Below are 21355 nucleotides of genomic sequence, written 5' to 3'. Positions count from 1 at the left end.
ACCATTTAGATGTGTAACCAGAACAACAACTTTTACGGTGTTTAAGAATCTGGGCATCAGATCTGGGGTGGAGGCGTGTGTGTGCTCAGACCTGGGTGTTCAGGCTCCGTTAATTACCTCACAATTCTGGAATATTTCTAAACCAGATTAACTTGGGGGTAACATGGACTATCTACAGAGAGAAGAATTTACTAAGCAAATCAATATTGTATTATTTCAGGAAAGTGGTTCTCAGAACACTTGCAGAGCATCCTCTTAGCTGGAAAATCAACCATCTCGTCATAAATAATTCTGACCTGGTGATTAACGTGGTAGATCCCCAGGGGACCTTACTCTGCCCCACATATTGCCTCTGTGGCTCAGAGCTGAGGTGGGCTTCAGAGGAGGATTTGACTCACTGAACAGTGTATGCTCAGAGGGCTCTTGTCCTGCTTGCCTGTGCCAGCGGTGCTTCCTGAATAATTAAGACCGACAAACAGCCACTGTATGCTGCTACAGCCGTCTCTGGGCGCAAAGCTTACTTGGTGATCAGAAGCGCTGACACTGAGCCTGCGGTCCATTCAGGGGCTCCCACGCCCCGACCTGCTTCTTACAGGCTGCAGGGAGAGGCTAGGCCCCCAGGGTTGGTTAGTAAATTCACATATAGCCCCTTACCCTTCTTTGCCAATCTCTCCAACCTTCAGGGCTTCAACAAGAGGCTCTTTACCTAGTTTGGTCAAGTTCATTTTGGTCTCGAGAGTCATCAGAAAGGACCCATTGTAAGACATTTCCAAATCGATCCAGAGTCCTAGAGAGACAGTTAACAAAAAAGAAAAAAGAAAAAAAAAGGTTTTGTTTTGATTTTTCTTTTTTTTTTGGCCTCCCAAGAAATATGAGTCTAAACTACAGTATCAAAACCAGTATTTACGGGATTAGAAAGATAGTTCACTGGTGAAGAGCACTTGCTGCTCTGCGGAAGAGCTCAGTTCCCAGCACCCAAATGATGGACTAGTCAGTGTCTAACTCCAGTTTCAAGGGATCTGACACACTCTTTCTTCCTCTGAGGACACCAGGCGTGCACGTGGTGCACACAGGCACATGTTGGTAAAATGCTCAGACACACAAAATTAACCCTTCAGTGTTCTTAAGGTGGCATTAAAGTCAAGTCTACATGTGACTTGTACTGACAACAGAGGTGTGAAGGGTAAGGTGCTCTGCCTTTGCGACATGTGAGGAAAGACTCAGTGGTCTGTGTGCCAGGCGGTGGTCAGCACGGCTACTCTGGGTGTCACAGGGAATTCAGTGTCTGTGTCTGCAAGGACTCCATCCTTTCTCTCTTTCCCTCCCTCCCTCAATTGCCCTCCCTCCCTCCTCTTCCCCACCCACTCTCTGGCTTCTCCTCAACACTGTAAAGAAACAAAGGCCCAGAAAGCAATGGGCTGACCCACAGCACCGCCAAGAAGGGTGACCAATGTTTGCCAAGTGAGGAGACTTCACTGCCCGCTGCATGAGACTGTTTCCCTGAGGCGGTCAGTGGGCTGGGGCTTAGCAGTCACAGCTGTTGGGGGGTCACTTGTAAGCATTCTCACCTATACCTGGAAGGCAGGATGGCTCAGCAGATAGAGGCCCCTGCCACCCAGCCTAATGACCCGAGGTTGATTCCCTGAACCTACATGGGAAACAAAGAGAACTGACTTCTACAAGTTGTCCTCTCACCTCTGCGTGAGCAAGCCCACCCTATCCTACCTCCTCCCTCCAAATAATAATAGTAAATGGCTTGAAAAAGAGAATCATTTAAAAACAGAAAAAGACAGTCCAACAAACTCGTTGTGCTCTCTCTCTCTCTCTCTCTCTCTCTCTCTCTCTCTCACACACACACACACACACACACACACACACACAAACTTTTAGATTTCTTTTTTTTAAGATTTACTTTAATTGTGGGCTGAAGAGATGGCTCAGTGGTTAAGAGTACTGACTGCTCTTCCAGAGATCATAAGTTCGATGCCTAACAACCACATGGTAGCTCACAACCATCTGTAATGGGATCTGATGCTCTCCTCTGGTGTCAGTGACAGCTTATTAATATACATTAAATAAATAAATACATAAAAATAAATCCTAAAGAAAAAGAAACAGTTTGTTTTATAAAATATTTTGGACACATAAGGTGCATGTGCCGTGTGCATGCCTGGTACAGGAGCATGTCAGAGGGCGCTGGAGCCCTGCCCTGGCTTTATGGATGCCTGTGAGTCACCACGCAGGTGCTGGGAATGAAACCTAGGTCTTCTGCGAGATCAATAGTGCTCTTAACCTCTGAGTCATGCCCCTAGCCCCCAAATTTTTATATTTTTAGTATCCATTTGTTTCTGGAAATTACCTAATAATAAAAACAGAAGGATTTCCAGGAGTATCTAGGTAAATCTGGAGAACCACTTATGCCAGAGTTTTAAGAATTTAGTCACCGGAAGGATACTGTTGCCAATAGCTCATATCTCATTTCGCCAGGATGGCTACCACTGGGCCAACATCTACAGCGTGCACAGAGGTCTCACAGCTCTGTCAGCACAGGAGGGATGGCTTGGCAGGCGAAGCCACATGAGACACTTTTCACTCTTAGAGCTCCTAAGGCCTCATGGATATGTAATCAAAATGCAGTCCTTCAAGTGGCTATTTAAATGCTAATAAACTTTTATAGATCGTCATAAGACAAGTGACAATATGCAAGAGGAAGCAGGATCTTAATCTCAGACCATTCTTCACACATAGATGCATTTCCAGTCTATTGAAGTAAACAGCCCCTCGGTAGAAGCACTGTCCAATCGTACAAAGTAGTAATGGTGCGATTCTTCACCAGAGGCAGAATAATTCCTGTTTGGTTTTCAACAAATTCTTCCTGTTACTGGATGTGATTATTTTCCATGAATGACTCGGTTTAATTAAGTGGCACAGGTCAAGGGTGATTATCTTCTTTGTGGGAAAATCTGCTTCATTTCTAGCTTACGGTAAGCAGTTAAAAAAAAATCGTTAGCTAGCTTACTCTTCAAAATGCTGCTAATGTGGAGGGATAAAAGGCACTTCTGCTTCAGGAAAGACATTTAGTCCTTAGCTGCTTCCAGGAGAAAGGGATCAGTCCAACGGGCTACAGAGGGATTTTAACTCACTGTAAAAAGGACACTAATTTCTTTTGGAAATCCTGGCCAGATTTCTTAATAATATTGATGGCATGATTTGTCTTTGAAAGCTGTCATATTAAGAGTACCAAAACTTTACTCCTTCCAAAACAGGTTTTGTTGTCTTTCTTTTTGCCAAATTAATTTAAAAAAAAAAAAGTATGTGTATAAGGGTGGTGGGGGGGGGGGGGGACATGTGCAGGTGCAGGCAAGGCCAGAAGAGGGCATCTGTACCCCGACACCCACCCCAGAGTTGTAGCTATGAACCACTCAACATGGGCACTAGGATTCAAGCAAGCCCTCTGGAAGAGACCAGTACCCAGGGCATCAGGTTTCCTGGAGCTGAGCGACAGCCAGCGCCGTGACACTGCAACCTGACTGCTGTGCTCTTACTGAGTGACAGCCAGCACTGTGACACGTCGTGACGAGGGATGTGCTCCTTACTAGTGACTCAGTTCTCTACTCCCTGGCTATCTGGTTGGTTGGTTGTTTTGACTAAAAACAAAAAGCAAAACAAACAAACAAACAAACAAAACCCAAGTATGGGTACAGGCTGGCTCAGGCTGCAGTCACGTGGGCCCTGTGCCACGCCTCACAGCCAGGAAGGCCAGGTAAACAGAGTGGAGCCCCATTACATGAAGTCGGGCTTGAACTCACTGTAAGTTTCTTGATCTCTGGACAGAGGTCTCCTCTACACACAAAGGACAGCACACTGTCTTTTCTTAGGGAGGACTGTATGCAGGCAGCAGGTCCTATACTCTGGCCACCCTGGCCACAGGGTAATAAAGCTGTACAAGATAACCAGAAACCTATCTCAGGAGGCCTAAATATGATCTGATATTTATGGCGGGTTTGCTGTGTTCTTTTTGTTTTTCTGTTCTGTTATTGTTGTTGTTTGAGACAGTATGTCAGGTATCCCAGCATGCCCTTAGTTGCTGTGTAGGTAACCTGAACTTTTCATTCTCCTGTCTCCACTTCTTAGGTGCACACACCTCCTCTCTCAGTTCATGGAGTACCAGGAATCAAAACCAGGGTTTTGTTCATACTAGGTAAACATTCTACCTCCTGAACTGTATCTCTAGTCCAGGGTCTAGTTTCATACTCCTTATCTGTATTATGAGGTCCACCCACCAACCTAAGATGGACTTGAGAATGGACTGAAAACTTAAAACTGATATAAACCGCAAACAAATATTTCAAATTGATATGATGTACTTGTAAATGCAGAAAAGGAGACTATTCACCATTGCATTGAAAAAATGCTTCTATGGTAATGACTAGCAAGAGCGTGCACCTTCAGAGTAGAGGTCTAACCCCACGTTGTGTTGTGCCCCGAGCTCCCACTTGCAAGGCCACCAGATGAAGTGTACAGCCACTAGGACGCCTGTCTCCGCCTAGGGAAAATGTATAGATATGGTGACCACGTCAAGATGGGGTCACTCACCAGAAGTGGCACCTTACCCTGAGCACAGATAGCTACCTGTTGTTATTCTACCCATGCTCAGGACAAATCACCGACCAAATGACAATTAGCATGACAAACTTTAGAGAGTCTTTGTATAAGCCCCTCACCCTCACCAGGAGCTCAGGGTGGCTGAGAAGTCTTCCACAAAGAACAGACAGCTCATTCCCTGAGCTCTTAGTGAGTACCACATCAGTCAGTGCTCTAAGGAACCCGCCTTCAGGAAGTACGTGACTAAGATTAAAGGTGAGGCTGGGAAGATGACCCTGTCTACTCAGTGAAGTGCTTGCTGTGTGAGCGTGAGGGAGGACCTGGCTGACTCTCAAGCGCTCAGGTAAAATGCTAGGTAATGTGCCTGTAATCCCAGTGCTGAGAGGTGGAGACTTCCCTGGGATTGCTGGCCAGGGTTTAGTCAAACTAGTAAACTCCAAATGCAAGGAGAGACTGGTCTTTAGAGAAACGAGAGGAAGAGGAAGAAACCTCTCCCACAGCAGCTCTCTTCTTGTACTGCACTGGTCTGGGCTCTGCGGCTGGGTAAACAGGGCGCCTACTGCTTGGAAGGCATAGTAGCTTCACTTCTGTGGCTGTGACAAATGCCCTGACAAAAGGCAACACAGGGAAGGCAGGGTTTATCTGATGATAATTCCAGGAGACAGCTAACCATTGCAAAGAAGGCAAGGCGGTCGGTCCTCAAAGCACCACATGCAGTCAGGGCAGAGAGTGAGCACACAGTGCCTCCCAACCACTCTCACGATGTCCAGGGACCAGCCCATGAAGACAGTGCCACCTACTTCCTACCTCAGTAAACAACCAAGACATCCCCCTCAGTCGTGCCCACAGGCAAACCTGCTCTATATAATTCCTCATTAAGACTCTTCCCAGTTAGCAGGGTGGTGGTGGTGCACACCTTTAATCCCAGCACTTGGGAGGCAGAGGCAGGCCGGGATTTCTGAGTTCTAAGCCAGCCTGGTCTACAGAGTGAGTTCCAGGATAGCCAGGGCTACACAGAGAAACCCTGTCTCGAAAAAACAAAAACAAACAAACAAACAAGCAAGCAAACAAACAAATACTCTTCCTAGTTGACTCTAGATTGTTTCAAAGTTGATAGCTACAACCAGAAGGTATTAAGGGTCCCAAGACCCTTGCTCAGGGGCTGGCCTCGTCTCCCTACCCAGCTGACTGGTACCATCTGCTCTCCAATACCAGAGAAACTAACCCTGCAATTTCTTGGATCTAGATGTGCCTGTTAACAACATCGCTGTTAGCTCTTCCTGTTACAACTCTTCTCTCACATAAAATCCTTTCTCCTCAAAGTTGACACAACTTAATTCTCAATCTCTTTCTCCTTAAAAAGTTTTTTTTTTTTTTTTAAAAGCTGGGCAGTGGTGGCACACACCTTTAATCCCAGCACTTGAGAGGCAGAGGCAGGCAGATTCCTCAGTTTGAGGCCAGCCTGGTCTACACAGTGAGTTCCAGGACAGCCAGGGCTATACAGAGAAACCCTGTCTTGAAAAACCAAAAAAAAAAAAAAAAAAAAAAAAAAAAAAAGGGAAAGGAAAGAAAAGAAAAAGTTTTTTAGGGGCTGGAGAGATGGTTCAGCAGTTAAGAAGTACTGCCAGCTCTTCCAGAAGTTCTGAGTTCAATTCCCAGCAACCACATGGTGGCTCACACCCATTTGTAATAGAATACAATGCCCTCTTCTGGTGTGCCCCAAGACAGCAACAGTGTACTCACAATACAACTTTTTTTTTTTTAAAGGTTTTTTAGAAGAGGCTCAGTGGTCGAGAGCACTGACTGCTCTTCCGGAGGACCTAAATTCAATTCCCAGCAACCACATGGTGGCTCATAACTGTCTGTAACCACAGTTCCAATAGGATACGATGCCCTCTACTGACCTCTGTGGGCATTACATGCACATGGTACATAGACATGTATTTAAACACATTCATGAACTTAAAATATGTATGAGAGTTTTGACTGCATGTTAGTTTGTACACCATGTGTGTGCATGCCATCTGTGGAATCAGAAGAGGATCTCATACAACTTGAGTTACAGACAGTTACAAGTATTCATGTAGCTGCTGGGAACTGAACCCTGATCCTCTGTAAGAGCAGCACAAGCTCGTAGCCAATGAGCCACAACTCTAGCCCTTTTCTCTCCATTCTTGAGAGAGCCTCCCTGCCTGGCCTGGGACGACTCACTCTGTCGTGCAAATTGTCTTTGATGATCCTCCTATCTTCTGGCAACCTCCAACCACCGCTGAGTCCTCCTTACTGCACCCTGTTGCATTATTTTTGTTTCCCACAACACAGCCTACATCCTAAGCTTTCCAGTAGCAATATGGAAGGCAACAATAATAATAGTAAAACACCACCACCACCAGGTGCTGTTCAAACTGCCTTGGGTGTGTGAAGTCCTGCACTCCTCTTGCTCTGCTCTCGCTCCCGGAGTCTCCGCGTGAGGTGGAGGCAGGGGCTGGGAACTCTCCGAGACCGACCTAGGGTTTGAGTGTGGCCATCTCATGCTAGGGAGCCTTCGACTGTGCTGCTTCCAATGCAGAGCAGCGGGCTGGGCATGGTGCAGTATGCCAGCATTCCAAAACTTAGGGGGCAGAGAAAAGAGGGACGTTGCACGTCTGAGAGTAGATTGGTCTACATGACAAGTTCTAGACCAGCCAGGGCCACATATGGAGGTCCTATCTTAGACTTAAAAAGTGCATGGCTAAGGCAGGATGGTCCAAGCAGCCGGAACAGCCCATGCGAACCAGAAGAGATTTTTCTTTTCTTTTTAAAACTATGTTATTTTATGTGTATGGGTATTCTGCCTGCATTTATGTAGTGTGCCCATGTACATGCAGGTCTCACTGAGCTCAGCCCCGGAACTGGAGCCTGGGTCCTCTGGAAGAACAGCAAGTGCTCTTACCTGCAAAGCCATCTTTCCAGCCCCTGGGAAGGATTTTTCACGGAGCACTGAAGTCTCACAGGAGTGCCACTATTACTAAGTCACCCCAGCTTTCAGTTTCCCAAAAAGGCAAGACTCTCTCTTCCAGGGAACAGTGGGATCCAAAACCCCAAACTCACAGTCACACACCACATGATGCCTTTTGGTCACTAGTGGGCCACATATAGGGCAGCAGTCCGGGGAGATTCTGTCACTTAGTAACACGACTGCCACTAGCCTAGGTTAACACACTCTATTGTTTATACAGCGCAGACACAGTTGCACAGTTGCAGGAACATGTGACTGTTATTGAGAAACACCCCAGTGCATCCTTCAAGCTGACTTCTGATTGGGTCATACAGGCACCCTTCAAAAGCATGGAAAAGCCTAATTTGATCAAATTCAAAAAACCCCCAGGCTTTATGTCTTTCTTTGGTAATATTTTCTCCCTGTTATACAAGCTGGCAGATCGCTACTCTTTGCCCTGAAAGGAGTTAAGTAAGCTTCAAGTGGATTAAAAGAAGCAAGGCTTTGATCTGAAGACTTGAAATGCCTCACTCCAGCTCTATAAAAACAGGAAAGCTGGAGACTTAGGTCTCCAATTATCCTCAAGGCAGGCAGTGCAGTTCCACATCTTCAGAATAGTTCAAAGCCACAGGGACATTTGGATGCGGCAGAGCCCTGCTGCGCTCTGCCCAGTGCCACTTTCCTTAGACATTTCTATTAAACCAGGAAAGGGGTGCGGAGATGGGAGAAGCTGTGAGCGTGAGGAAAACCTCACAGGCAGTAAATACCTTCAGTATTTACTTATAAAAGCCCAGCGATCAGAAGGTTTGTGCAAGCTGACTATTTACTTACTGCTCCTTACCAGCCAGTTCCTGAAGAGACAGAGAGCAAAGGACAGCAGAGAGGCCACAGGTCAGAGGAAGACCCTAGCTACACGGCTAACTAGCTGCGCCACAGCTTTGAATACTGTACCATGCTGTACTGGGGCCGGGGTGTGGAACAAGCAACCTTGTACCAGGTTAGAAAGAATTTACTACTTGTGGAGTCTAAATGTCTTCTAGCTTCATTCTGTAGACCTGACGGACCCCAGCAGTAGTCAGATTGATCAAGGTGCAGACAGATTTCAGGGTTGCAGGTGAGCTCAGCATACAGGGTGGACTTGTGTCTTTCTCAAAGATCAGTGTGTGTGCCCTGTCAGCTCAAACCTTGCTAGAGGGATGTGCAGAAGTGCTGAGTGTAGTCACAGAACACTCACCCTCTTCATATTGTGTAACAGCAGAAAAGTGAGTGTATTAAATGTGATTCGACAGCCACAGAGTTGTTCTATACCTTACAAATTGTACGAAATATTGACTTCGAAACATATATTGTTCTCCAGAAACTGTGTGACTCCCCTCTCCTCTGCTGCGAGGCCTGCTTGGGAATAAGCTAAGTGTGATTCAAGGGGGAAGAGCTTCCTTGATGGGATACTAAAGCTGAACCTTGATGGGCAGGTTGTTTGGCTGGGCTACCTAGGAAGACCCTGTCTCAAAAAAGAAGGGAGAGAGGGAGGGAGGGAACTGGTGAGGTTTACCCGAGTGCCAACAGCCTTTCCTGTCCACGTGGCTCACTCAGCTTCTGTGATTACTAAATTCCTGCATACTGACTCCTCCCTGTCGATGCCCTCTGAAGCCAGGGTTACAAAGTCATAGGAGGCCGCACCATTATTCATATTTCTTCCACATTCTGATCAATTCTTTTCTTTCTCCATCCACAAGATCAGGCATAAATATTGTGACCATGGCAAGACTAAAACCTCAAGTCCAAGAGACAAGCCCCAGCAGACGGATCTGCTCCTCAAGTATCTGCCTTCAAGTGTGTCTTCATCTTTCAAATCCTGCAGACCCTCAGGAGCCTCAGGACTATAAAGATGCAAGACATGACAGTCAAAGATTTTACAACTTAGAAGATGAGGCAGGTAAGGCTGGGGCTAAGGGGGCAGAACAGTGTCTCTCAGGGAATCAGGGCCATGGTGCCCATGAGAGGGCAGTGCAGCTGAAAGCTAGCCCCCTGCCTCACCCTGGCAAGGGCGACAACTCACATAAAAGCTTGGGCCCCAGCAACTGGCTTGAGGGTGTCTTGGGTTTGGAAAACCAATAACAGACTGCGAGAAGAGAACTGGGAGGAGGAGCGCAGATCTGTTGCCATTCAGTTTTCTACCGTGACTGTTGTAAACAAAAGTCACTTGTAGGACGTGGTGGCACATGTCTGTGCTAGGGAGGCCGGGGCAGGAAGATTGTGAGTTCAAAGACAGACTGGGCTACAGAGCAAGGTCCAAGAGCAGCCTGAGCGACACACAGCAAGCCTCCATCTCAACATGAAATCAAACAATGAAACAAATGAAAACAAACAAAATCAAAACAAACCAAAAATGGCTGGGGAGATAGCTCAGTGGGTAAATGTTCTTGCTATGCAAGATGGATGGTCTGGGTTCAGGCCCTGAAACCCATTTAAAGGTAAGGAAGAGTACTGACCCCACAGAGTTGACCTCTGACCTCGGCATAAACATCCCCCAATGGCTCCCCAGTCGCTCTCCCCACCCCATCCCCCACCTATTTAAAAACTAAACAAAGAATAAGAACAAAACCCACAGTCCACATGAGCAGGAGGTTAGGGCTCGGCTTCTAAGCCCAAATTGCAGTGAGAACTACAGCCAGGCAAGCATTTCCCCACCCAGCAGTCAAGTCCCCACCAGGCGACTAGGTGTTACCTTGGTGATCAACATAAGGCTTGAAGGCCTGAAGGATTTTTGGCACAGCCACACCCATGTCAAGCTCGGTCAGTGTTAGTTCATTCATAAAGTAGGGGAGCTGCAGAAAAGAAACGAAGAGTGGATGAGACCCAGGAAGCCGCCGCCGCAGCGTTCATTCAGGCGTCTGAGGAGAGAGCAGTTAGTGTTGGCACATCTGTATGGTCAGACCAGAGAGGCAGCAACACACAAACAAATGCTACAATCCCATACAGCAGGACCTGGGGCTTGGTGTGGACTGGGCCAGCCATGTCTGCCTTGGCTGAGGAGAGGAGGCTTCTCTAAGGAGTGGCATTTGACCTGACACCTGCCAGATACAGGACACTTGTATGAATGAGGAATGGAGGTAAGAAACTGTTACATTTCAGACAGGCAAATTTACCACAGGATTAGAAATAACTGGGAAACCCAACTCCGCAGCCTCGTCACAGGGCTGGCTATTTCCGTTCTCCTCCCACACTCTGCCTGCTCGGCAAAGGCAGGTCTATGAGGACTTTGCCCAGGAAGCCTGTGTCCACCGTCTCTCTAGCTTTGGGCTGTGTAGAATCACCAGGGTACCTCAGGGGAGGGACAGCACAGGGAGAAGGATAGCTCTGTCCTCACAGTCCAGGGAAGGCTAGAGCGCCTAGACAGGCAGCTCCGCCCTCACGGCTTTCCTGCCAGATGACTGGTAAAGCTCACCACCTCTGCCCCTTCAGGGAGGGCCACAGCTCCCCACCTCCAGTGACCCAGGCAGATTGCAGTCTCCCCTTGTGTTTCTGCACATTCGCTGGCTACTCATCTGAGTGTGCCATCTGGTCCCTGCTGGGTCTGACTAACACCCCCAACTCTATCAGCAGGGATTTATCATAGAGGAAATAACAGACGAGTACTGCTATCCTTCTCAGACTCCCCAAGATCATACCATGACCTTATGTGTACTTCCTCTGACTGGATTTGCTTTCCTCTCCTTCTCTCCCTCTTTCCCCCTCTCCTCTCCTTTCTTCCTCCCTCTTTTCCCCTCTCCCTCTCTCCCTCTTTCCCCCTCTCCCTCTCTCCTCCTCCCTCCTCTCCCCTTTCCTCTCCCTCTCCCCCTCTCTCTTCTCCTTTTTTCTCCTCAAGAATTTGTTCCATAAACCAGGCTGGCCTTGAACTCAGACATCTGTCTGCCCCCACTGCCAGAATGCTGGATTTGTTTGGTCATTTGTATTTTAGTGTAAGGCCCCCACCCCTAGGATCTCAATGTAACCATGGTTGGACTGAACTCAGAGACCTGCCTGTCTGTGCCACCTAGTGCTGGATCTAAAGGCACGTGCCATCTCACACAGCTTAGCCGAAGATGTGAAATAGGGGTTGAGTATTCTTCCCAAATGGCTGGTCGCCCCACCTATTCATCCAGCAGCTAAGCGATACTTTCCCTGATCTGGACTGTCACCTTTAAATACTAGCTTCCCGCCTCACCAGAGTCTACACCATAACGTTATCTACCAGCACCAAACTCCCCCTATCACTGTAGCTTTATAATTCTCTGTCTGTGTCTGACTGCCTGCCTGTCTCCGCTCCCCCACCTCTGCGGGTCTCACTGTGTAGCCCAGGCTGGCTTTGAGTTTATGATGCTCCTCCTGCCTTAGCCTCCTGGGTGCTAAGATGACAGCCACACACCACCACACCTACACACCTCTATAGACTAATTTGTAAAAGTTGAGATTTTTATTTTTTTTAATCTAACACACAGTGGAAGTGCACCTGGTTAGGGAGACTCTGCTGTTTACACAGTGGGTCTCTGCAGCTGGCTCTCAGTGGAGAGTGGGATCTGTCAGGACTCGGTAGCTGGAGAACTTTACCTCTGCTTTCCTGTAGGCATCCATGAACATGGCATCTAGCCAGTGTTGTTTGAGACAGATTCCCATGTAGCCCAGGCTAGGTTCAAACTCACTCAATAGCTGAGGATGGCCTTGAGCATCCCAGTCTCCTGCCACTACCTTCCAAATGCTAGGGTGACATGTGAATGCCACCATGAATGCCAACGGCTTCCCGCATGGTAGGCAGACACGGTATCACTTGAGCGACCATGTCTAACGCTCCGTCACATTTGTCTAGATTAGTGCTCCCTGTGTTAGACACCCTCCCCCCAAAAAGCATCAACATAAATGTGGGTAATCTCTCTATCAATCTACAAAACGTCACTTGGTTGGGCAAGTCTGCCACACCTTACACACTGCAACAGTGCTTTTTGTCTGCACCTGGCAGATCCCCTAGGTCAGTCTCTTTCAAATGCTGAAAAACCTAGAGTCCCTCCTCTGTGCCAGTCAACCAGAAACCTATGGGTTCCCACGTGAGACATGAACCCCGCCCGGGTCACATTCCTTACCCTCCTAAGTAAACTCAACCGGGCTGAGCCATCAGGTGTGTGGGGTGTGTTCTCATCTATGGATATGCATCAGGCTGTGTGCAGCGACAGCACCTGCCAAAGGGCGTGAGCATCCCTAAGAGTAAGTGAGCACGAGGGGCTGAGCGTTTACTTGCTGTCGGGGCAGAGAGGCTGCTTGCTTTAAACCCACGTCTGGACACCAGATGCGCCTCTGGTTGACAAGAGCCATCCTATGCACCTGTGGGGGAACATGGCATTAGCCTTCTGCCCTTCGTTCCTGCAGTCTCCTCTGTCTGCAGCGCACACACAGGGCAGCAGATCGCAAGTGGGCGGGTTAAGAGGAGGAGCTGTGAGAGGACGAAGCCACCACGATTGATCTGGGCGCTGCTGGCCCCCACCCACTCGCTAACCTCTGTTCTTCTGACCAGAAAGGCGCTCAGACTGGTCAACAGTAGGTGCTTCCATGAGCAATGGAAGCAGACAATGGGGCAGTGACAGCCTCTCTAAGTGCCTTGACTGGAGATGTTCCAAGGTGACAAAGAGGTCAAGAAAGAGGGACACTTTCCGACGGCTATCAGGAGCCAGGCCAGCCTCAGCCTACCTTGAAGACACTAACTGCCTGACACTGTCAAAGGCCTCCAAAAGTCTGCTCTCAGGTCTCCTCGGGTCAGAAGGCAGCCGCTCTTCTTACCAGAGAGCCAGGGAAGGGCACAGCCTGGTCTGTAGAAGGCACATAGAGCTTGTCATACCTCAATGAGGCCAAAAAATATTCTCTTTTCTTTGAGGAAGGACAAAGATTCAGGTAGAGCTGTTTCGTGTCCACATCTCCCTTCAAACCATGAACTCCCCGAGAGCAGGACAAAGTTTTACATCAGTGTACATTCTTCTAGGAAAAGAATCCACAAGTTTCTGCTTCTCAAAGGAATCGATAGCCCCAAAGAGCCTGTGACGTAAGCTCCTGATCACAGGGCTCTCAGTGAGGCCTTGGTGACCAAAGCGCTCTCCCTGGCTGGACCTTGAGCAAGCCAAAGTCTTGCTTCTCAGGACCCTCTCCAGGTCTCTGGTTGGCAAGCATGTCCTTTAATGACAGTCACAGGGATCCTTAGGGATTTTAAACACTTCCAAGCGGGCCTGGCTAACATCAGGAGTATTCCTTCAGCAAAGAGAGAGCCCAACACAGAGAGACATCTGGCCCAGAGCAAAGCTCGGTGGCAGGCACATGTAACTGTCCTAGCTGAGGGAAGGAGAGCAGCCCAAAAAAGGGTCCCACATAGTTCAAAATTTCCATGTGGCTCAGCCCACCTCGAAGCTAGGCAGAGTGTAAGCTGTCTAACTCAGACACAGATCGGCTCCGGGAGCTCCTTTCTCCTAAACAGGTTCTGAAGTACCACCTAGAGAGGGTAACGACATAGCAACAGTAGAAATGGTAAACCCCACAGCTGACTGGGTCTCTAGACATAAGTGTCCAGATCAAGGTCAGCCTGTGAGCCAGGGCAGGTGTGCATGTGTGGCACTCTTAGATCAGGGTGTGTTTTCACTTAAGACCTAAGGGGACGGATCATCCAGAATTGAAGAGGTGGGGGATCAGACGCCTCCCGGGTGAAAACTGATACCTTAATTTTGCTGAGTTTCATCTGGATTTTCTTCGACACTACATCAGACCAGTATTTCTCGCCCAAGAAGTCCCAAAATATTCTTCCAAGCAAGGCATTCACCCAGGCTTCCTGTTCTTCCTCCTCAGAGGGTGGGGCCTCTGGCAACTAGCAATAGAAAAGAGACCAAAATTAGCTGTCAGAAAACTAGAGATTCAGACAGGTGCTTATTTCCATAAAGCCTCCGAAGGCCCCTCCTGTAGAAACGAGACGCGTGACTTGTCCATCTTCCCTATACGTTACAAGTCCCGCATCGTGCTAGTGAGCAAGAAGAGGAGAAGCGAGACCGGCTGTCACAGCGGCGCCTTCTGTCTCCTTTCTGCTTCTCCCAGGATCCAGCGAAACACTGCACAGTCCTAGCTCAGATAACCCGCCCTGCCCATGCGCTCCCTCCCAACTAACTCAATGTCGGAGGGTTATCTGTCAGAGCTGGCTTATCTTTCTCCCAGGTAAGGCTTGGGCCCATCTTCATCCAGGAGGAATGCATTTCCCCATGGCCAGGCCTCAAGCTCAGCCTGCTCCCTGCCGGTGCTTATACATACCGACATTTGCAATGCAGGGCTTCAGAGACACTCAGCAGAGTCAGGAGTTTCCAAAGCCCTCCCCTCTCCGCGTGTGATGAAGAGGAGGTCAGAGCCACAGGGCTGGATGAGGACATGCCTCTCAGGACAGATGCTGGCCTCAACCCCAGCCCAACAAATACTCCAGTGCCCACTGCGCGACCCACACACAATCTGCCTGAAACATCTGCTGTGACCAGTGGGTAAGCAAACCTGTCTCTAACTTCCTGGGTTAGCTGCCAGGCTATTGAATCTGGCCTACTGTGGGTCAGAGGTGGGCATGGAGGAGAAGCAGCAGCAGCAGCTATGAGGGGACTGTGAGCTTTGGTGGCGAGCATGCTGGTGGGTTCAGCACTGACAGGGGTGGCAGCATTAGTGCTGTTGGCTACAGATACACATAGATGCACAGGTGACACCATAATCTGAGCATTACAACAGCCCAGAAAGAGGGGAGCCTACTTCCATCTGAGGAACGAGTAAGCCCTCCCTCCCTCCCTCCCTCTGTAGTGATGGAAGCCTGATTCTGGCTCTTTGCTTACTCTGTCCTGAGGGGGGACAGGCGCCAAATCCTGCCAACGACATGGACACTTGTGGAGGCATCTGACTTAGTTGTGGCCTTATAGAGAAAAGCAAGCAAACAAAAGGAACCATCTAAAGATCTAGAAATGCAGAATTTCCCTTCCTGATCTACATAAACACACCTAGGCTCCACATGCTACAACTACAGACCATCCACTCTCTCTTCCTCCGTACCTGTGTTTGTGTGTATGTGCCACCAAGGCCTGCTCTGTGCATGTGCTATGTGCCCAGGCCAGAGGCATGGCACATTGGTCATTAGGTGGCAAGAATCCAACCTTGAAGGTCTGCCTGGTTGTGAGAGCCCCTTATGAGCCACACACGGAATCTGGTGCAAAGCCAGCAGAGTGCTCGGCCCCATGCCGTGCCATAGCTGTGCCAGCTCTCTCTGGGAATTAGGGAGTGGGCGGCTCACTTCCATTCTTCAGTGACACGTCAGTGTCTAGGACATGCTCTAGTCCCCTTCAAATCTAGATGATTTCCAAGGTCTTCCTTACGAATGTCAGTGACTTTTTAAAAACAAACCGGCTGGAAGGCCAGCTCGGTGGTTAAGAGCACTATTGCACTCCAGAGGACACACTTCTGTTCTGTCCTCAGCGCCCAGCGGTGGCTCAGAACCACCATCAACACTAGCTGACACCTTCTTCTGACCTCCATGGGCAACCCAAACATGTGGCATTCACCCACACATACATATCCATTAAAAATTAACCTTTGTTTAGAACTGATACATATTAAAATTTCCATTTTAGAAGAGGTGGCTCTACCCCACTCTAGAACATTCTATGTCATGTGCTGTACATTAACTAAGACATTTTCCACTACCAAGTTCCGGATGGAAGAACAGAAGCTGGCATCAGCAATTTCTTATATCACATGCATGCATGTATGCGTGCGGCCATGTGTTTATGTTCCCACCCCCCTCTTCTGCACACTGTGCACTATCATCTTCAGGCCAAGGGTAACAGGACTCCTCAAGTCCCATCAGATTATGTGCGCAGACTTCTGAAGAAACATCACATATCTAAAGAAAATGGCCCCCAGGCTACTAGGGCAGTGCCAAACCACTACCCACGTCAAACTCTCACCACTTCTAGTCTTGTAGGCTATACAGAAGAGGCCACCTCTTCCTTTCTCAGGAGAGCACATGTTCCTTTTATCAGTCTTTCTTTAAAATGCTCATTTTTACAGGAAACACCCCCCCCCCAAGCAGCAAGAAACAAAGACTATTTCACAATAGCATCCAAGCCAGTGGCACATGACGCGGTAAACCATCTCAAAGAACTGACAAGCAAGGTGCTTTTCCTTTTCACCAGTTCCTTTATCTAAGGCAGGCTCTGCACAGGGACACAGGGAACAAAGACAAACATCAGAGGCACAGAGCGCAGACAATGCATCAAAAGGGCTGAACGAACAAAACCTGGGCTCCACAGGCTGCTAGAATGCATTTCCAATGACTGTCATAAAAATTTAAAGCCAAAGAATAAATGTGCACACGCTTCCTAATACCGCTCTGTGAACGCAGGGAGAGTGTGCCGCCTCCCCCTCCAGCGGTTAGGAAGGGCAGCCTCCCAAGCACTCTTCCAGAGGCAATGTTTGGGGAGGCCAATGTTCTGAAGGCGAAGCGAGGCCGTCACACCGGCTGTCTAGCTCTTGGGAGTATTGTATTTAAAATGAGCTCATGTCCAACGCGGCATGGAGGCCAGGGATGCCTTTCTGCTAAGAGAGATCGAACAACTGCTCCTGAGTTTGGTCACACACGGCTGCTGTGTCAAGGTGGCACCTGAGGTGGCCTGGTGCAGGAGCAGAGACAGCAGGACGTTCTTTTTCACGTGTGTGTGCTTGTTCCCCTGATTTTAAACAATGCATATTCATTACAGAACATACGCATGATCTCTCTTCCGAGATAGAATAGAAACATTTTCACTGTATTTTCTTTAAGCCTAATCCCCCCCCCTTTTAAAGACATGGTCTCACTGTATGGCCACAGATGACTTCAAACTAGCAATCCCAGTTCAGGCTCCTGAGAGCTAGGACTACAGACACACACCACCAGCTCAGTTTCAGTCTTTTTCCAGTGTACCAATAATAATTTAAAAAAAAAATTAATAGCATGTGCTTTTAATCTCTGCACTTGGGAGGCAGAGGTGTGTAGATCCTTGTGAGTTAGAGGCCAGCCTGGTCTTTGTAGTAAGTCCAGGCCAGCCTGGCCACAGCCACAAAGTGACTTCCTTCCTCCTTCCCCAAAACTGTTTTTATGAGTCTCCTGTAGCCCAGGCTAGCCTTGAATTCATTCTGTAGAAGATGGATCTTGACTTCTGAGTCTCTTGCTTCCAGCTTCTAAGTGCTAGGATTACAGGCTGTGGCGCCATGCCTGACCGCCTGACCAATGGAACAATACTTCTGTTTTTAAGATTCCCCACCCATCCTCCAGACAGGGTTGCTTTGTGTGTGTAACAGTCCTGGCTGTTCTGGAACAAGATTTTTTTGTTATTTTTTAAAAACTGTGTGTGTGTGTGTGTGTGTGTGTACTTGAATGCAGCTGCCCAAAGAGGCCAAAGGTATTAGATTCCCCTAGAGCTGGAGTTACAAGTAGTTGTTAGTGCTGGGAATTGAACCTGGGTCTTCTGCACAAGCAGCACGCACTCTGTACTGAGCCATCTCTCTAGCCCACACATTGTTTTCTTTGAAATATCTATCTAAATCCTTGACCCATTAGAACAATTATTTTTGTGTGTATGAATGTTTTGCCTAAATGCATGCCTGTACACTATGTGCATGTCTGGTACCCGAAAAGGCCAGAAGAGTATGTCGGATCCTCTGGGATTAGAGTTATAAGTAAGGCTCTGTCTGCAGTCCACTGTGATGTGAATGACCACATGGGTGCTGTGACTTGAACCCAGGGCCCCTGGAAAAGCAGCCATTACCCTTAGCTGCTGAGCCATCTTTGTCTCCTGACCCGTTCTGAGTGTGTTTGAAGGTCAGGGTCTAATCTGGAGGTTGCCCTTTAAGCTGCCCACCTTGTTTTCTGAGACTGAGTCTCTCACTGACCTGAGATACTCCGAGTTGGTCAGACTGACTAGTCAGCGAGATCAGAATCCACCTGTCTCTATCTCCTCAGTGCTGGGACCACAAGCAGACACCATCACATCTGGCTTTTTTATCTGGGATTTAAATGCATGTCACCACGTTAGCAAGCCCTTACCTACTGAGTTTACACTCCAGTCCCCTTTACACTTGTCTTTGTGTGTGTGCGTATGTATGCACATATATGTGCAAATGTATACACACACATATGTATACACATACATACACATGTGTATATATGGAGCCCAGAGGTTAAAAACGGGAATCTTGATCTCTTCTCTGCCTTACTAGTTTATAAAGTTTTCTTTCTTATGGTGAGGGGAGGGGTGGGTAAGTTCACGAGTGGAGTTACTGACCAAAACGCACGAGGTGCACAAGATCCCCGGAGCTGGCAGTTAGACTGGTGGGATCCACCTGATACGGGTGCTGGAACCTGAATTGGTCCTCTGCAAAAGCAGTATTCACTCATGACTGCTGAGCTCTCTCTAGTCTCAGACCATCTTCCTGATGGGGTCTTACAGAACCTGACTTTATTAATTAAGCTGTCTGCCCACTGGGCTGCAGGGATCTCCCCCTCTGCCTGCCTAGCTCAGGGGCTTCAGATGAGCGTGGTCATGCTTGACTCAGCGTGGGAGCTGGGGATCCACATCAGACCCTCGGAGAGCAGACATTTCCCAAGTATGCTAGCTCCTGTGCATTCACCTATTTTGAAAATTCAACTATTTATGTCCTTAGTCTTGAGTCAGAAACTCCTTTATATATTTTGGGTATTAGACCAACAGAAGAGAAACAATTTGCAAATGTTTTCTCCTACTCTGTGAACTACTTTTTAAAGCTTTTTTTATTATTTTCATTTTTGTGTATCTATGTGTGTCTGTATAAGTGCATGCCACACACCTGCGGGTGCCTGGGAGGCCAGAAGAGAATGTCAGATTCTTCTGGAGCTGGAGTTACAGGCAGTTGTGAGGCACCATGTGGGTGCTGGGAATCAAACCCAGGTCCTTTGGAAGAGCAGTGTGTGCTCTTACCCACTGAACCATCTCTTTGGCCCCTAATTTCTTTAACTTGAAAATTTGCTTTTATTACATTTTATTTAGTGTGTGGGAGTGGGTTTTCTCCACCAGATGGGTTCTGGGACTGAACTCCGGTCACCAGGCCCACGGCCACCTGGCTGCTGCTTTCAGTGTCCTCTGTGGTACTTTTTACGGCCCCAGAGGCTTGGCTTTAGAAGACCCGGTTGTCTTTGGATGGTTGCTTATGTTGTCTCTGTAGGAGCTTTTATTTTTCTCTTTTTGTTTCCTCGTGTTCTTTTGGGCAGGCTTGAACTCATATTCTATCGGTTTCCTCTGGGCTAGAGTTTCTGATGTGCACCCCATGCCCTAACTCAGTCTAAGATTTACTTCTGTCATGTGCTTTATAGCTTAGTGTTTACCTTGAGGTCTGTGATCTGCATGCAATGTGAGACTTGTGTCACATGAGCTAATTCTGCATGGCGCGTTGAGGCTAAGGTCTGACATACTTCTTAGTTGTTCTCACATCACTTATTAAAAAGACTATTCTTAGGCTGGTGACCTGACTCAGTGGGTAAAGGTGTTTGCCACCAAGCCCAATGTAGACCAGGCTGGCCTTGTACTCAGAGATCCACCTGCTATGGCCTCCCAAGTGCTGGGATTAAAGGTGTGTGTCACCACACCCCACTAGGACCTTAGTTTAATCCTAGGTCCCATATAGTGTAAAAAGAGAACTGCCTCCTTCAAGTTACCCTCCCACTTGCATGGCGTGGGCACAGGGGCATGCACACATGAGCAAACACATATGAATGCACAAACACAATACATGTACAAATGTTTTCAAATGAAGGGTACTCTTTTCCTTACTGATTTTTCTTGGCATTCCTGTGACCTTTAATTTTTTATTCTTAAATTGGACATATTGCTTCATATTTTTTTTTTTACTTATAATAAGGTTTTGTTTTTTTTCCCATTTCCAGTTTACAGTTTGAAGAGAGAAAAGGGCAGTTTGAGAACCTCTGCTAGCTTCAGGGTTCCTGCTTCCTAACTGATTCTTGTTCATATCATTCTTATACACTGAAACACAGGCGGCACAGTCCTATAATCCAGCTCACGGATACTAGGTCAAAAATAGAATCCACAACCCCAAGTGACAGTGACAACAGGGCTCCACCCCAGAGCAGCCCGCAGGGTCTCACGTTCCCTCAGTCCTCCCATGAAAGGGAGTGAAGCACCCACACACCCTGAGTGCCACAGCCTCACGCCTGGAGGATGGGCACACGTTGCTGCTGGCAGGCTGCTCTCCCAGCAGCCAACTTCAGGGCACGCAGAGCCCATAACTTCCTGGCCTCAAACCTGGAGCATGTGTGCAGCCAACCTGCAGGCTGTCCCCTCCTGAGAGACATCCATATACCAGAAGGAATATTATCCCACTTGGAGACATTTTAAAAGAATTTTCTGAATTATGACTAAAATCACCTAAAACCAGATATTAAACATCTAGAAACCAGTGATGTTTTATAATTCAAATACAGTTTAATAGCTTCTAAGTTGTTCCTATACTGAATCTCCTGATCTTGTTTTCAATTATTATGGATAAGAACAACTAACTGCCAGTAATGGTTTGAACTGTTTCACACGGCAGGGTGGTCTGTGTTCACTAATTAGATGCTGGGTATTTTTAATGTTAGTTCAGAGCCCGAGAACACAAGACTCAACCCTGGCTTATTCACCTCAGCCAGCCCTGAACCCAACCAAAGGGAGATGGATG

General features: G+C 47.9%; 1 protein-coding gene across 3 annotated transcripts in view; it reads right to left on the bottom strand.

Moving 5' to 3' along the window:
• Tex2 (testis expressed 2) overlaps positions 1–21355 on the bottom strand; it is a 114179-nt gene that overhangs the window by 16105 nt on the left and 76719 nt on the right. For 2 of the 3 annotated variants that reach the window (XM_052195055.1, XM_052195054.1), the window contains exons 6-8: positions 14313–14459; positions 10311–10410; positions 655–787 (exon numbers count right to left, since the gene is read on the bottom strand). In XM_052195055.1, coding sequence (XP_052051015.1) covers positions 655–787; positions 10311–10410; positions 14313–14459 — 380 coding nt within the window. The remainder of the gene's footprint in view (positions 1–654; positions 788–10310; positions 10411–14312; positions 14460–21355) is intronic. The other variant, XM_052195056.1, reaches the window with a different exon arrangement.

The sequence above is a fragment of the Apodemus sylvaticus genome, chromosome 10 (genome assembly GCF_947179515.1).
Source record: "Apodemus sylvaticus chromosome 10, mApoSyl1.1, whole genome shotgun sequence".
Classification (NCBI taxonomy): Eukaryota; Metazoa; Chordata; class Mammalia; order Rodentia; family Muridae; genus Apodemus; species Apodemus sylvaticus.
Note: the sequence above shows the minus strand (reverse complement) of the source record. Positions and strands in the feature narration are given on the sequence as shown.